This window comes from Cucurbita pepo, chromosome LG07 (genome assembly GCF_002806865.2).
Source record: "Cucurbita pepo subsp. pepo cultivar mu-cu-16 chromosome LG07, ASM280686v2, whole genome shotgun sequence".
In the NCBI taxonomy this organism is placed as follows: domain Eukaryota; kingdom Viridiplantae; phylum Streptophyta; class Magnoliopsida; order Cucurbitales; family Cucurbitaceae; genus Cucurbita; species Cucurbita pepo.
In genome coordinates this window covers 5,178,895-5,196,871 of record NC_036644.1, presented here as the reverse complement: position 1 = coordinate 5,196,871, position 17,977 = coordinate 5,178,895, and the positions used below count along the sequence as shown (strand labels likewise).

Below are 17,977 nucleotides of genomic sequence, written 5' to 3'. Positions count from 1 at the left end.
GATTAATCTAAATTGACCCGAACCAACCTAACCCAAAAAAGTTTACAGTTTATGGTTGATTAGATTAAAAAACGTTTCAACTTAATCTAATCCATGAACACCCGGTCAGGTACCTACTACTTTTTTTCATTCAAATCAACACGATTCGACCATCTTAGAATATAATTAATTTTCTAACACGGATTCATTAACAATTCTTCAAATCTAATTTTGAAACAACGTGGATTCCACATTTGGGGTTGGTGACTTTGTTTTGAATTTCCCACCTTCCTATTTATATAACCCTTTACTTTCAACATTCCACCAAGGGTAAGAAATCCACCGCTCCGCCTTCCCTCGCCGTTGCCACCGCCGCCGCCGCCGCCGCTGCAATCATGTCTCCTGCTCCAAAGGACGCTCAAAAGCCATACGTCGCTTACCAAGGCGTTGCCGGCGCCTACTCCGAAGCTGCTGCCGCCAAAGCGTGCCCTAATTTCGAAACCATACCCTGCGATCAATTCGAAACGGCATTTGAATCTGTGGAGAATCGCATTGCCGATCTAGCGATTCTCCCAATCGAAAACTCCCTCGGCGGTTCGATTCATCGGAATTACGACCTCCTTCTTCGTCATAATCTCCACATAATCGGTGAGGTTCTGTTGCCTGTTCATCATTGTCTCATGGCATTACCAGGAGTTCGATTAGAATCCGTACGGAGAGTCATCTCTCATCCTCAAGCCCTAGCGCAATGCGAACAAACTCTGACAAAACTAGGCCTCAACGCCGCATGTGAAGCCTTCGACGATACTGCTGGTGCAGCAGAGCAGATTTCTCTGTACAATTTGCAGGATACGGCAGCAATTGCAAGCGCACGCGCTGCCAAGATCTACAAACTCGAAATCCTCGCTAACGGAATTCAAGATGATTCGAGAAATTTCACGCGATTTGTGGTCCTATCGCGAGATCCGGTAGATCCGCAAGCGGATCGGCCATCTAAGACAAGCGTAGTCTTCGCTCTGGAGAATGGAACCTCGGCTCTGTTCAAGGCTGTGTCGGCTTTCGAGGCGAGGAAGATTAACTTGTCGAAGATCGAGTCGAGGCCGCACAAGAGCTGTCCAATCCGGCTAGTGGAGACGGTGAAGCGGTTTGAGTATGTGTTCTTCGCGGAGTTTGAGGCGTCAATGGCGGAAGTGAGAACTCAAGAAGCCATGGCGGAGTTGAAGGAATACAGTTCGTTCTTCAGGGTGCTGGGTTGCTATCCAATGGACATAGCCTCTGAAAGTGCTTCAAACGAAGGGTAATTCATCAAACAATGGATTAAACTTTTGTAGAACACATTGGTACTGAATTTGAAGCTTCTCATGTTTGTAATTTGTTCATCCATTGATTTGTTTATCAATTAATTTTGCTTTTGTNTCTTATCTTACGAGGTGTGTTCGTGGACATGGCTGAAGATGGACATTTGCATTGGATGATCTTGAGGCCTAGGCTGCCACCATCTTTGTGGACGTGTTGGTGTTCGAGTCTTAAGGTGCTAGACTTCAGGTCATGGGTTGACTCCACCCGCAAACCGATTCCAACAAAATAAAATATTTATTAAATTTTAATTTAATAATAATAATAATAATAATAAAAACCTTAAAAAATGGTTATGTCCCCCACAGTATGAACTTTTTACACCACCTAATCCATCACAAATTTCAAACTAAAATTACATCCGTTTATGATAAAAGTGTTGGATGAAAGTCTCATATCGATTAAGTTAGAGAATGATCATGAGTTTATAATCAAACAATACTATCTTCATTAGTATGAGGCCTTGTGGACAATATCATACGCCCAAAGCAGAGCTACGAGAGCTATACTCAAAGTGGATAATATCATACCATTGTGGAGAGTTGCGTTGATCTAACATGGTATCAAAGTCATACTCTAAACTTAGCCAAAGACTCCAAAAGAAAAGAAGTCGAGACTCGGCATAGTCCTCCCATGAGAACTTATGCTCAAAGTGGACAACATCATACTACTGTGGAGAGTTGTGTTCGACTTTATAAAAAAAAAAAAAAAAAAAAAAAAAAACCACCGCTCCGCCTTCCCTCGCCGTTGCCACCGCCGCCGCCGCCGCCGCTGCAATCATGTCTCCTGCTCCAAAGGACGCTCAAAAGCCATACGTCGCTTACCAAGGCGTTGCCGGCGCCTACTCCGAAGCTGCTGCCGCCAAAGCGTGCCCTAATTTCGAAACCATACCCTGCGATCAATTCGAAACGGCATTTGAATCTGTGGAGAATCGCATTGCCGATCTAGCGATTCTCCCAATCGAAAACTCCCTCGGCGGTTCGATTCATCGGAATTACGACCTCCTTCTTCGTCATAATCTCCACATAATCGGTGAGGTTCTGTTGCCTGTTCATCATTGTCTCATGGCATTACCAGGAGTTCGATTAGAATCCGTACGGAGAGTCATCTCTCATCCTCAAGCCCTAGCGCAATGCGAACAAACTCTGACAAAACTAGGCCTCAACGCCGCATGTGAAGCCTTCGACGATACTGCTGGTGCAGCAGAGCAGATTTCTCTGTACAATTTGCAGGATACGGCAGCAATTGCAAGCGCACGCGCTGCCAAGATCTACAAACTCGAAATCCTCGCTAACGGAATTCAAGATGATTCGAGAAATTTCACGCGATTTGTGGTCCTATCGCGAGATCCGGTAGATCCGCAAGCGGATCGGCCATCTAAGACAAGCGTAGTCTTCGCTCTGGAGAATGGAACCTCGGCTCTGTTCAAGGCTGTGTCGGCTTTCGAGGCGAGGAAGATTAACTTGTCGAAGATCGAGTCGAGGCCGCACAAGAGCTGTCCAATCCGGCTAGTGGAGACGGTGAAGCGGTTTGAGTATGTGTTCTTCGCGGAGTTTGAGGCGTCAATGGCGGAAGTGAGAACTCAAGAAGCCATGGCGGAGTTGAAGGAATACAGTTCGTTCTTCAGGGTGCTGGGTTGCTATCCAATGGACATAGCCTCTGAAAGTGCTTCAAACGAAGGGTAATTCATCAAACAATGGATTAAACTTTTGTAGAACACATTGGTACTGAATTTGAAGCTTCTCATGTTTGTAATTTGTTCATCCATTGATTTGTTTATCAATTAATTTTGCTTTTGTTGTGTCCTTTTTGGTTGGACAGGATTGTTCCTTCCACATATTAATCCAATGGGCCCCTCTGACTGATTTGTTGCTTCCACGGAATACAACAACCCATGAATTATATAATAAATAAAAAAACATCCAAACTGAAAAATTGTCTCCCTCAACTCCTATGTAGATTAAGAGTTTACAATCTGACCTAGATCTTCTAATTTTTGGATTTCACAACCACGAACTCGGCGGATCGTCCCTAGACGTTCCCTCCCGCCTCCAGCCAATGTCTCGAACACCTGCATAGAGGAAGAAAAGAGTTGAAAAAAAACTGAGGGAGAGTTCGTAGTTTTTCCAGCGAGATCTCACGCCTCCAACAAACCCACGACCATACCTGAAGTCCTACACTTCAGCAAACCCTCAGGTCTTACCTGTAAGGACAAGAACCACGAAATGAAGAGAGAAAAGGATGGAAGACGAATGGTTTTGTCTTGTCGGACATAAACGTTGGTGAAACAGAGACTTTTGATCTAGTAAACGAAAGATAGCAAACACGTAGAGGATTAACACGACCATTATTCTCGAAAGAGAGGACTAACGAGCCAAGGAACACACACGAGTGATTACTACCAAATGGCGTCATAGTTTTGCGAGCCAAAAGGATGAACTGATTTATCACTACAACTCTCGAAAATCTAGAGAAAGGAAATATCTAACTCTAACTCAATTCAATTCAATCCTCTATTTTTTTTCACCCATTCATAATATTCTTAATTTTTGGTTGACGGGTAACCCAGTTTGGATTGAGTAGTTGAGGTGATGTGAATGCATATATTTTTTTTTTTAATAATAAAATTAAGAGGGTGGTTGGAAGTTTGGAAGGATAGAAAAGGGTGTTTGAACTTTGACCTCTAAATATTTTTAAAAAATAATAATATTAGTTTGGATATTTCTTTTTTAATTTCAATAACTGGGTTGGTGGAATGATCTTACAACAAGCTTCATTGAATATTTCTTTTTTAAATAATTAATATTATTTTAATTATAGTATTAAATTTAATGACTTTGTTCCATCTTAAATCTGTATAGATACTCAAACTCATCATTCATTTAGACTAAATTCTATCGGAAAATAATAATTAATATTTGATTTTTTTAAAAACTTGATCAAATAAAAAATTTATTATTCACAACTTGTCATATGAAAAATATATATATTTTTTTCTAGTTGTTACAAATAATAATAAAATTATTACCTTTTCATTTGAAGTTGAACTCTAAGAAAGAAAGAAATAAATAAATTGATTTACGGTCTAAATGAATGTTTATATATAATATTAAAATGAATAAGGAATTAGATAGTTGATTTGCATATTAAAAAATTAAAAAAAAAATCTAATTTTAGTTAAATCTCAACGTCAAAATTGACTTCAATAAATATTGTTTTAAATAAATAAATTCTTATCAATTTTTTTTTTTAATTATGGGACTATATATATATTTTTTCATATCTTTTTAATTTACACCAAATGAAAAATAGGAAATAAAAGATGAGCATGCATTTTTCTCTATAAATTGTTGTTTAGAGTTCTAAACTTAGTATATTCTAACTATTTGATGATATATACTTGCATGCTAATATATCGTACTCATCTCTATTAGTATTATTGGAAGAAAGTATGAGTGGCTACTTATTTGGGTTAAACTTGTCTTCGAGCTAGTTTTTTTCATTTGTTGGTGCTCCAATTTTTTTCGAAATTTCTTTCGTAGGTCCTAATTTAAGTTAAAATAAGGTTAATATCAAAAGTGAAGCAAAAAATAGACAAACAAGAGTCAAAACAGGACAAAATGACCACCTCATGCATCTCGACGCACGACTATAGGTCACCCACGAGCGCAACCCAGACACTCAAGAGGCGAACTCGAGTCCATGGAATGCCATTTGGCGCTCACAGATTGATTGCTATGGCTTCATCGTCTTGTGTTCATGCTTCAGTGGACGTAACTCTCGCAAAATTTTCATAGCGTGACATGTGTTTGCCTCCTTCACCAGACACGTCCCCCTTGCTAGCCGACAAATGTCCCTTCTCTTTCCAGACGCATCCTATGCCTAATGTAATATGAGAATATTTGTTAAAATCACCTCACCTAAATGATTCGGAAAGTTTTCTATTGAATATTTGTTAAAACTACCTCACCTAAATGGTTGGGAAAGTTTTCTATTTATAATAATGTATGGAAGGGAGAATTATGGTAAATTACAAATAATATAAAAAGAAAAGGAAAGAATAATAAAGGAATATAATTATATTGCTTAAATAAAAAAGCAAATATGGTAAGCACAACGTAAGATATTTGCCTTAAATAAATGGTCTAATATCCTTAACACCCCTGCAAGCTGAGTGTCGGATTTGAATGAATGTGAAGCTTGGATCTAAAAAATTCAAAGAGAGGTCGAGAAACACTTTTTGTAAAGATCTCAACAACTTGGAGATGGGAAGGTAAATATTGTGTGCGAAGTTTACCAGCAATAACAAGTTCTCGAAGGAAATGATAATCTAGTTCACATGTTTGGCTTGCTTGTGAGAAACGGGATTAGAGCTAAAAAAAATAGCATTTTTGTTGTCACATAAGAGTAAGGGCTACTGTGAAATAGGGATCTTGAGGTCATGCAAACGATGTGTAACTCAAAGAAGTTCAGCAGCAGTCGTGGCAAGAGCACGATACTCAAATTCATAGCTGAAGCGTGAGACAGTAGGTTGCTTTTTGGCACTCCAAGTGTCACGACCCAAGATTTTACTACGGACCGTGACTAACAACGACACATGAATGCACAAAATAATTTAGATATGCAATAGAGAAAAATCATTTACTTCCAATAACATTTAGAATGACAAAAAAAAAAAAAAAAAAAAAAAAAAAAAAAAAAAAAAAAAAAAAAAAAAAAAAAANTTGACGCCCCGGGACAACTCATTCCTTTGTGACAACCCCCGTCTCCATCACGCCCGCCCTTGACCGATGCCTCCTGCTCCCAAAAAAGGAAAACATAGCAAGGACGAGTATAAAATTATACTCAGTAAGCCACCTACTTGTAGGCTCTCATTGCATCCTAACTTAATAGGTTCCCATGGTCACCTCATTCGGTTCTAGGACATCGGGTTCTAATCTTAGTGTTAGGATCGCACAACAATGCACACGCTCGATCTAGATGAACACAAAGAACATGATAGAGAAAATTGCAAGGAGAACTCTAGCTAAAATGATTTTTTATTGATGACTTCAGGTATGTACAACAAGAGAGAGTACAGAGAATAGAAAGTACGTTGTCAAAGCTCTATCGGATGAGATATATATATGATTTAGTTTACTATATATAGCTTTATCAGATTTAGCCATCTACTATATATAGCTATTTACCATATATAGCTTTACCGAATATAGCTTTACCATATATAGATTTACTATATATAGCTTTACCAAATATAGCTTTACCGGATATAACCGTTGACCAAGCTATAAATAAGGAGCAGGCNGCCACATACTCTGCTTCAGTAGATGAAAGAGCAACGCATTTCTGAAGCTTGGACATTCAACTCACTGCTGTTCCATCTATAGTGTAGATATATCCAAATGTACTCTTGCTAGAGTCTACATCTCCACTCAGATCAGCATCCACAAAACCTTGCAAAACTACTTTGCCATTGCCATAACAAAGTGAAGTATTGGATGTACCTCTAAGATATCTTAGAAGCCACTTCACAGCTTCCCAATGTTCTTCCCCTGGATTTGCCATGTACTATCTAACAACTCCCACTGCATGTGTTATGTCAGATCTAGTGCAGACCATAGCATACATCAAACTCCCAACTGCAGAAGCGTACGGAACTGATACCATGTGCTCACGTTCCTCAACTGTCTTGGGAGATTGCCCCTTTGACAGTTTAATATGATTTTCCAAGGGGGTAGTCCTGGGTTTAGCATCATTCATCTTGAATTTGAACAACACCTTCTCAATGTACTGCTCTTGGGATAGATTTAATGTGCCAGCAGATCTATCTCGAGAAATTCTCATCCCAAGAATCTGCTTTGCTGCGCCCAAATCTTTCATCTCAAATAATGAAGACAAGCTTGCCTTCAAGTGGTTTATCTCCCTCATACTTAATCCAGCAATTAGTATATCATCCACATACAGGAGTAGAAACACATAAGAATTAGTGTATTCTTTGAGATAGCAACACTGATCCTTTTCACTCCTGTGGAAACCACTCTTGCACATGAAGGAGTCAAACTTCTTGTACCATTGTCTCGGTGCTTGTTTCAGTCCATACAAGCTCTTATTGAGCTTACACACCACGTGCTCCTTGCCTGGAGCTGCAAACCATTCTGGTTGTTGCATATAGATCTCCTCATCTAGACCTCCATGTAAAAACGTCATTTTTACATCCATTTGCTCAAGGTGCAAATTCTCCGATACAACAATACTCAGCAGAATTCAGATAGTAGTTAATTTCACAACTGGAGAAAAGATCTCAGCATAAGCAATGCCTTTTCTTTGTGAATATTCTTTAACTACTAACCGAGCCTTAAACCTTCTTCTGCCATCTGGTTCAACCTTGATTTTGAACACCCATTTGTTCAACAGAGCTCTCTTTCCTGTAGGCAACTCAGTCAGCACCCACGTATTATTCCTTTCAAGTGAGCTCATCTCATCATCCATGGCTTGCTCCCACTTAGTTGAATCTTCCACTTGTAGGGCCTCATCAAAGGACTCTGGTTCTCCTTCGTCAGTCAGCAACAGATAGTGTAATGAGGTTGAATATCTGTCTGGTGCTCTGGTAGTTCTGGATGATCTTCTCAACACCTGTTCAGGTGCAACTTGCTCCACGTCTGGTTCTTCAGCAATAGGATCAGCCACGTCTGGTTCTTCAGCAATAGGATCAGGAGTTTCTTGAGCTTCTGTTGTACCATCACTGTGTGAATTTTCTTGCCACTCAAATTCAACTCCCACTTGCTTCGTAGTCTCAGAGTTTATCTTCTCTCTGTCCTTGTACATGACATTTTCATCAAAGGTCACATCACAGTGTCTTAGGATCTTCATATTTTTCTCATCCCAAAACCTATACCCGAACATGTCAGAGCCATAGCCTATGAAGTAGCATTTCACAGCCTTAGCATCAAGCTTATCTCTCTTCTCTGGATCAACATGAACATATGCAGTACAGCCAAAGGTTCTCAAGTGAGAGTACTTGAGTTCTTTTCCTGTCCATACTTCTTCGGGCAATTTGAACTTCAAGGGTACTGACGGCCCTCTATTAATCAAATATGCTGCTGTGTTCACAGCATCAGCCCAGAATGCCTTTGGCAATCCAGAATGAATCCTCATGCTTCTTGCTCGCTCATTCAAGGTTCTGTTCATCCTTTCTGCAATACCATTTTGTCTTGCCTTACCGGGAATTGTTCTTATTAATCTAATTCCCTCAGCTGCACAAAATGTTATAAACTCTGATTTGTTGTACTCTCCTCCATTGTCAGACCTCAGGCATTTGATCTTCAAGCCGGTCTGATTTTCAACTTCAGCTTTCCACTTCTTGAAGGTGGTAAACACATCTGACTTATGTTTCAGAAAGTAAACCCATACCTTCCTGCTGAAGTCATCGATGAAGGTGACGTAGTACCTTGATCCACCAAGTGATGAAACTGGAGATGGTCCCCAGACGTCTGTATGGACCATTTCCAACCGCACTTTCTTCGGTTCTCTGGCAGCCTTTGTGAAACTAACTCGTTTCTGTTTGCCCATAACGCAGCTCTCACAAAGACCCATATCAACAGATTTTAAGCCTTCTAAAGCTCCTTTCGCAGTCAGCATCTTCATTCCTTTGACGCTCATATGTCCAAGTCTATTGTGCCATAGACTTGAATTGGAAGCACTCTCAGCAGCAGCAGTCATGTTTATACACTCTGCAGTAGTGTATAAGGTTCCAGATTTTGTGCCACGCGCAACAACCATGGCGCCCTTCACAATCTTCCAGGAACTCTTTCCAAACTCTGCTGCATAGCCTGTGCTATCCAACTGACCAATAGAGATCAGGTTCTTCTTGAGACCAGGAATGTATCTGACATCTTGTAATGTCCATTGATTTCCTGCTGGAGTTTGTATGGAGACATCTCCCTTTCCTTCAATCTCCAAGGTTTTGTTGTCGGCAAGATACACCTTCCCGAAATTTCCTGATTTGAAATTTCGAAACAATTCCTTACTTGGAGACGAATGGAACGATGCACCTGAATCCAAAATCCAGGATTCAGCTGGGCTATCCACACTAAGGATTAAAACGTCCTCAGCATCTTCTGTTGTGTATATAGAATCATCATCATCTTCAGATTTATGATTCTGCTTCTTCTTTAGCTTTGTACAATCTGTCCGAAAGTGTCCTTTTCCCCCACAGCTCCAACACGTTACGTTGGGTTTGTTTGGAGATTTTCCCCGGTTCTTTGATTTTGAACGCCCATGTTTGTTTGAGCTCTTTGATTTGCTTCTTCCCCTTCGATCAACACTGAGAGCATTGCCTGATGAATCTCCAGTTTCCCGTTTGCGAATACTTTCGCTGAGAACTACATCTCGAATTTCATCAAACTTCAGTTTATCAGATCCTCGGGAACTGCTGATTGCGGCAACAACAGTATCCCATGACTCGGGTAAGGATGACATCAAAATCAACGCTTTAATTTCATCTTCGAAATTAATTTCCACCGAACCCAGTTGACTTATGATCATATTGAATTCATTTATATGATCCGCAACACGTCCACCTTCAGACATCTGTAGATTGAACAATCTACGCATCAAATACACCTTGTTCATAGCCGACGGTTTTTCATACATATTTGACAGCGCCTTCATCAGATCTGACGTTGTCTTCTCCTTGATGATGTTAAACGCCACGTTTCTGGATAGCGTCAACCGGATCATCCCTAAGGCTTGTCGATCCTTGAGCTTCCACTGTTCCGTGGTCATGGTATCCGGCTTCACCCCCAACAGAGGTTCGTGAAGATCTTTCTGGTACAGATAATCTTCAATCTGCATCTTCCAGAAACCGAAATCGGATCCATCGAACTTCTCAATTCCAATCTTTGAACTTTTCATCTTCACAGATCGTGGTGAATTTCGCCTAGCTCTGATATCAGTTATTAGGATCGCACAACAACGCACACGCTCGATCTAGATGAACACAAAGAACAGGATAGAGAAAATTACAAGGAGAACTGTGGCTAAAATGATTTTTTATTGATGACTTCAGGTATGTACAACAAGAGAGAGTACAGAGAATAGAAAGTACGTTTTCAAATCTCTACCGGACGAGATATATATATGGTTTAGTTTACTATATATAGCTTTACCAGATTTAGCCATCTACTATATATAGCTATTTACCATATATAGCTTTACCGGATATAACTTTACCATATATAGCTTTACTATATATAGCTTTACCAAATATAGCTTTACCGGATATAACCGTTGACCAAGCTATAAATAAGGAGCAGGCTCCATAACCTAACACTTAGTCCCTTGGGCTTTACTAGTTCATCGTCCTTTCATTTGATACCTAAAGGTTTCTTACGCCGAGCTGATATGGCCGATATCTCTCTATGAGGCGCTACCTCTGCATGTCTATCTAAGACTACATGGTATCTAACCTAGGGGTGTGTTGAGTACCTCCTAAGTCCATATAGTCCCCGTATGGGNATTCTCATGTAGCTAATGGGTTGTATAACGTGGGGACACATTTCCCATGCGAAATGGCCAGGAGCAGTAAAAATTGGCCAGGAACCCCTGGTCCTCCCACGTAGCTATAAATACCATTCACACATTAGCAATCTATGAACACTCCTGAGGTACCACGTCACCATGGTAATCCGCTAAGTTCTTAGAGGAAGGTTAGGCCTAACTGCAAATTCCTAGGCTTATCATAGTAATGGGCCATAAAAAATAACAAAGTGTGCAATGCAATCGTCATCTAACATCATAATATATAATTCATGCAAATTAGGCACGCAGGCTCAACGGGGCGATGACCTCCATCAAGCACCTAGAACGCAAATTTCATGCTCAATGGGGCGAAGTCATCCATCAAGCACCCAGAACGCGGAATACACAATTCCAACATGAATTCAACACATGCATATGTACAGCGAAAATTTAAAGCATGATCGCACGCTCAGATAATTCACTCAAAACTTCACATAATATCACACATCATCAACTCATAACAATCAGTCATAGGAGACTACCACATAAGGCAAATAACTAGCATGCATGCAGTCCAAGCAAATCCTACAAGTATTCCTTCCTAAACACCGGGTGGTCACTTACCTGGTTGACGTGTGCCCTTTTGCTAGCGTTTCTATGCCCATGAGGTGTCCAAAAATACTGATTTTCTTCAATTAGGTCCCTATTAACATAAAAATAGTATCAGAACTTGGATCGGGACAAAAACCAGGCAAATAGAGGGCGAACAGGCCAAAACAGGCGTCTCACGCACCCTCACGCGCGAGAAAGTGCGCCAGTCGTCGGCTGCACACACGACTGCTTCTACACAATCGCGGGTCAGGTAGTCCGGTTTGGCTTGGCTCGGCTCAGGTTTACGGTTCGGCTTGAGGTTTTTAGGCGACACATGTCATCATTTCACTGGAGCTGCGTTGCTCCAGCTGACGATCGACGCGTGTTCGGTGCCTCCCGAGCCACACTCCGCTGCTCGCTGACCGACACGTGACTACCAAATTTTTTTTCCTTCTCTTTCTTCTCTCTCTCATGCACTCCGTACCCCAGAGCCATTATTTTATTTTCATATATTTTGTTTCAAAGTTTGGATCGATATGGTTTCGGCAAGGTTTTAGATCGTGTTACGAGCTATGTCTGGTATTTTTTTTGTAATTTTTGCTTAACTACTAGACGAGTTAAGAGCGTCGGAAGTTCGCTTACCGTTCTCAAACGATTCTCGGATCTCCACCTTCGGATCGAGATTTCGGCCAAACTTCTTCATAGATCGTGTGTAGAGTTGTTCTTATGTGAATATATCAACATTTTAGGACTAGACTCACATAGGAAAAGCTCAAATCTGAAAAATGTCGTCCAGAACCTTACCACGCGAAATGTTCTTGGATCTTGACAAAGTGTCGGTCTCGCTAGCCTATTAGTCCTTGTACAAGTCTCGTTTAAAGGTGGATTCCAACGTTGGTTCGACGAAACTTCGCGGCGACTCTTTTCTGTTTCCTCTCAATTTTCTCTCTAACTTATTTTTTCTTTTGCAGGAGGTTTGATGGGGTTTTCCTTGAATCCCCCCCCCCCCCCCCCCNGACATTTTGCCCCTCTGTTGACTTAGCCAATTTTTTTTTTTGTTGGGCGTTACAAACTCTCCCCTCCTTAGGAACTTTCGTCCCCGAAAGTGGATATCTCTTGGAAGAGTTCGGGATAAGCTCTCCTCATGTCCTCTTCTCGTTCTCGGTTGCCTCTTCCTCACGGTGGTTACCCCATGAGACCTTTACCAAGGGAATAACTTTGTTGTGCAATCGCCTAGTGTCTCGAGCCAAAATTTTGCTAGGCTTCTCCTCATAAGACAGATCTTCCCGAAGAGAAAGTGTCTCATGCTCGATTTCATGGGTAGGGTCTGGAGTGTACTTTCGTAGCATGGGTATGTGGAACACATTGTGTACGGCGCCAAGGTTCGGTGGTAGGGCAGTTTTGTAAGCCACAGCCCCAACTCTTTCTAGAATCTCGAAGGGGCTTATGTACATTGGGCTTAATATTTGCTTCTTTCCGAACCTCAACACCCCCCCTCATTATGGGCTACCTTCAGGAACACGTGGTCACCTACCTCAAATTTGAGGTCCCTTCTACGCAAATCTGCATAGCTTTTCTGTCGACTCTGTGTGGTGAGTATCCTCTACTTGATTTTCTGCACCGCTGCATTAGTGACCTGAACCAACTTTGGTCCAATAGTTGCTACGTGCCTACCTCTTCCAAGAACACTGGTGTTTGACACCTACGCCCATACAGTGTCTCAAAGGGAGCCATCTAGATGGTCGCTTGATAACTGTTATTGTAGGCAAACTTCATCAAAGGTAGATGTTCGTCCCAGCACCGAGAGAAATCTAAGGTACAGGCTCACAACATATCCTCTAAGATCTGATTCATCCTTTCAGTCTATCCATTCGTTTGAGGATGGAGCGCTGTACTGAACCTCAACTGAGTTTCTAGTGCTTTATGGAAACTTTTCCAAAACTGAGAGGTAAACCTAGTGTTCCGATCTGATACTATAGATACTGGCACCTCGTGCAGGCATACTATCTCCTTGATATATAACTAAGCCCACCGATCCACTCGATATGTGGGCTTGCCTGGAATGAAGTGGGCCATCTTGGTTAGTCTATCTACAACTACCCAGATGACGTTGAAACCCTGCTTTGTCTTTGGCAAACCTGAGACGAAATCCATACAGATTGCTTCCCATTTCAACTGAGGAACGTTCAGGGGCTATAGCAGTTCTACTGAGCGCTGCCTCGGGGTCTTCACCTGCTGGCAAGTCAAGCAACGACTTACGAAATCCGCTCTGTCCCTATTCATTTCGAGCCACCAAGTATCTTTTCAGATCCTGATACATTTTCTTACTTCCAGGGTGGAATGTATAAGATGTATCATAAGCTTCGGTCATAATATCTTTTAAGATTCTCTCGTCTCGGGGAACGCACAGGCAATTTTGCCACAGGCCCCCCGTTTGAGGAGATAAAATACCCTACTGGTCTCTCTGTCTCAGTTTGACTCCACACTTTACTGAGGTGTTCATCAGACCTCTGAGCATCAATAATTTGCTTTCGTAGGGTGGGCTATATGGTCAATTATGCCATCTGAACAGTACCACCTTTAACCACCACATCTATCCCAACCCTCTTCATGTTATCTTGTAGTCTTTCATTCTTGGTGATCATCGCAGAAGTAAGCACAACCTTCATGCTCAATGCATCTGCTACAACGTTGGTTTTGCCTGGATGGAACAGGATCTCTATGTCATAATCCTTTACCGGTTCCAACCATCGCCTTTGTCTCATATTGAGCTCCTTCTGCGTGAACAAGTACTTTAGTCTCTTATGATTAGTGAAGACTTGTACTTTTCCCCCATGCAGGTAATGTTGCCACGATTTCAGAGCAAACACTACTGCTGCTAACTCGAGGTCATGCGTGGGGTAGTTTCGTTCATATTTCTTCAGTAGTCTAGAAGCATACGCTATCACCTTACCCTTCTACATGAGCACACACCCTAAACCTTTCCCTGATGCATCATTGTACACCATGAGATTACCTGACCCATCTGGAACTATAAGAACTGGTGCAATCACCAACCTCTCCTTGAGTTCTTGGAAACTATGTCCACAAGCTGAAGTCGAAGCAAAGGGCTTGCCCTTCTTAGTTAACTGAGTTAGCGCTAAGGAAATTTTAGAGAAATCCTGGACAATCTTCTGTAATATCTAGCTAGCCCCTGAAAACTCCTCACCTCCGTGACTGTGGTCGGCTTTGGCCACCTCATCACTGCTTCTATCTTAGCTGGGTCCACTATAATCCCCTTTCTTGACACCACGTGACCAAGAAATGCTACTTCAGATAACCAAAACTCGCAGTTGGAGAATTTGGGCTCTCACTATTGTCAAGACTTTCCTTAGGTGTTCTTTGTGATCTACCTCTGACTTAGAGTATACCAGAATGTCGTTGATGAACACTATGACAAAAGTGTCTAAGAATTCTTTAAACACCCTGTTCATTAGTTCCATGAAAACCGATGGTGCGTTGGTAAGGCCAAAGGACATAACAAGAAACTCGTAATGTCCATAACGACTTCTGAAGGCGGTCTTGGGTATATCCACTTCTCTAATATTCAACTGATGATACCCCGACCTTAAGTCAATTTTGGAGAAAAATATTGCTCCCTGTAGCTGATCAAATAGGTCGTCAATTCTCGGGAGGGGTACTTATTCTTTAAATTGACCTTGTTTATCTCCCTGTAATCAATACACAGTCGCAGAGACCCGTGTAACTGTTCCTTAGGGTGATCCAACAACTCATGTAACTGTTCCTTCAATTCCCTGAGTTCTGTAGGTGCCATCTTGTAAGGTATCTTGGAAATCGGCATGGTTCCTAGTTCTAAATTGATCCCAAAATCGACTTCCCTAGCTAGGGGAAAACCTGGCAGATCCTCCGGAAAGACAACTGCGAATCCCTAACGATGTGTACCAACAAGGCTATTTGTTTGTTACTATTGTCTAAGGTCACGCTGGCTAGAAATGCACTCGTGCCACTACGAATCACTTCTTAGCCCTTAGTGCTGTTACGACGCTTGGGTTCTTTTGGAAGTATCTCCCTTGTAGGTAAAGTTGTCCAGTAACGGGAGCCTGAGAGTCACTATTCGAGTCTCATAATCTATCAGAGCGCGATTCTCGCCTAGCCAATCCATACCCAAGATGACATCGAAGTCTTGCATGCTTAACACTATCAGTGTAGCTTCGATGACACGTCTTAATATTGTTACACAATCTCCCTTAACTCTATGGGTAGCTAACAACAACTCATAAGCAGGGGTGGACACTGATAGGGTGATCTCTAAAGGTTCTTTCTCTTGTTGAGCTAGCTCTACAAACCCCTCAGATATGAACGAATGCGTTGAATCCAAATCAAACAATACTAAAGCAAGATGACCAAATACGGGTAGCGTACATGTGACAACTGCGTCAGGCTGGTCAGCTTGCCTTGCTGTCGTTGCATGGGCTACAGCTCGCCCCTACTGAAGTTGAGCACCCTAGCCCCTCTGATGCTGTACCGTAGGTCAGTTAATATGTTGATCGTTCCTCTAAGGGTAATCCACTGCAAAGTGCCCTACCTGGCCGCATCTGTAGCAGGTGTCTGTTCCTGCCCTGCACTCCCCCGTGTGAGTACACCGACAGTTAGGACAAAGGGTGATGTTCTGCACCGGGGCTCTTCTTCATTTATCAGTGCGACCATGGGGCAGTCTACCAGATATAGGGTGGCTACGGTTTGTCCCCTTTCCCTAGGCTGCAGTGTGGGATGATTGTGCTATTCTCAATTGTAGCTTATCGGTGCGGGGCGCGTCGAGGAGGGTCGCCACCTAAAGGGCTTTCAAATAATCGAAGGATGCCTGGGCTATCACATCCCCTTCAGGTCATCCCTCAGCCCAGCAATATATCGTTCGACCTTCAACTCATCAGTACTAACATAGGCTGGAGAAAACCTTGCCATCCTATTGAACTCTAAGTCATATTTCTCCACTGACATGTCTCCTTGCTTTAGTTCGAGGAATGATGCTTGCATTTTCACTTTGGTAGTGATTGGGTAATATTTGCGGAGATAGGCATCTTTAAACTGACACCAGGTAAAAAACTCCACAGTCATAGTCCCTGAATCTTTGGCCCCTTGCCTTGCTGACTGATTAGCCATCATTATCTGCATCATTTAGTTCATCAGAGCCTGATTGTCCATTGAGATCATCATGAACGTCTAAAAAATCTTTTTTGTGGGCATGGCTAATGGCTGGTTGAGTGGGACTTTTGTACTAGAGGTTGGAACCAACGGGACCTCCTCAGAGGAGGGAGCAATAGGAGGGTGTATCGAGCAACCTTCGGGCCTTGGCCTTCTTTCGGCGTCTTTTTGTTCTTGATGGCTGTGGTACGGTCCCTCATTAGTTTGGGGCGTATCTCCAACCTCCTCTTGAAATTCAGGTTGTTCTACTTCAGGGGTTGGAACTGAGGTGTCCTGAACTTCCTCCCTTCTTCCCCTTCTGGGTCTGTGCCCAACATAAGGTTCGTGTCTCTTTGGTGCCATTATCTACTACAACAGAAAAAAGAACTATGGTTACAATTCATTCGTAGCACATCTTCTAGGTAATGTGCGATTATAACGCCATAGAAGGTCATGGCATACTCTGTAAATACTAGCTTGACTTTTGTCTCTATGTTTCCATCATGTGAGAACATCTGGTCGTGAGCGGCATGTGTTTGACGAGCGTGGTCATAGAGGATACGACTCTCTATCCTAAATGTCTACAAGACCTATAACCTGGTGCTCTGATATCAAATCTGTCACGACCCAATATTTTACTACGGATCGTGCCTAACAACAACACATGAATGCACAAAATAATTTAGATATGAAATAGAGAAAAATCATTTACTTCCAATAACATTTCGAACGACAAACAAAAATAATTAACAGTTTGGAAACAAATTACGAAAGAATGCAAAAACAAAATAAAGACTGGACTAACGCCCTGGGACAACCCATTCCTACTCGTAAGCTCTCATCGCATCCTAACTTAACAGGTTCGCACGGTCTCCTCATTTGGTTCAAGGACATCTAGTTCTAATCTTAGTCCCTTGTGCTTTATCGGTTCATCGTCCTTTCATTTGATACCTAAAGGTTTCTTACGCCGAGCAGATATGGCCGGTATCTCTCTATGAGGCGCTACCTTTGCATGGCTATCTAAGATTACATGGTATCTAGTCTAGGGGTGTGCTGAGTACCTCCTAAGTCCATATAGTCCCCCCTATGGGGGGTTTGACCCAACCCGTTCCCATACAGCTAATGGGCTGTAATGACTAGGAGCAGTAAGAACTGGTCAGGAACCCCTGGTCCTCCCACGAAGCTATAGATATCGTTCACACACTAGCAATCTATTAACACTCCTAAGATACCTCGTCGCTATGGTAATTCGCTAAGTTCCTAGGAGAAGATTAGGTCTATTTAGAGTGACTTGTTGCTCCTAACCGCAAATTCCAGGCTTATCATAGTAATGGGCCATAGAAAATAAGAG

General features: G+C 42.0%; 2 protein-coding genes across 2 annotated transcripts; both read left to right on the top strand.

Annotated features, from left to right (window-relative positions):
- Positions 1–205: 205 nt before the first annotated feature.
- On the top strand, positions 206–1,382 carry LOC111799047 (arogenate dehydratase 3, chloroplastic-like). Its single transcript, XM_023682433.1, has one exon. The coding sequence runs from the start codon at positions 375–377 to the stop codon at positions 1,278–1,280; it is 906 nt and encodes a 301-aa protein (XP_023538201.1). The 5' UTR covers positions 206–374; the 3' UTR covers positions 1,281–1,382.
- A 688-nt stretch (positions 1,383–2,070) lies between these two features.
- Positions 2,071–3,202, top strand: LOC111799050 (arogenate dehydratase 3, chloroplastic-like). The gene has a single exon (XM_023682440.1). It carries the CDS (start codon positions 2,115–2,117, stop codon positions 3,018–3,020), a length of 906 nt encoding a protein of 301 aa, XP_023538208.1. The 5' UTR covers positions 2,071–2,114; the 3' UTR covers positions 3,021–3,202.
- The last annotated feature ends 14,775 nt before the right edge of the window (positions 3,203–17,977 follow it).

Bases quoted from the DNA above. Each gene is read 5' to 3' on its own strand.
- LOC111799047 (XM_023682433.1), top strand. From the start codon at position 375: ATGTCTCCTGCTCCAAAGGACGCTCAAAAGCCATACGTCGCTTACCAA.
- LOC111799050 (XM_023682440.1), top strand. From the start codon at position 2,115: ATGTCTCCTGCTCCAAAGGACGCTCAAAAGCCATACGTCGCTTACCAA.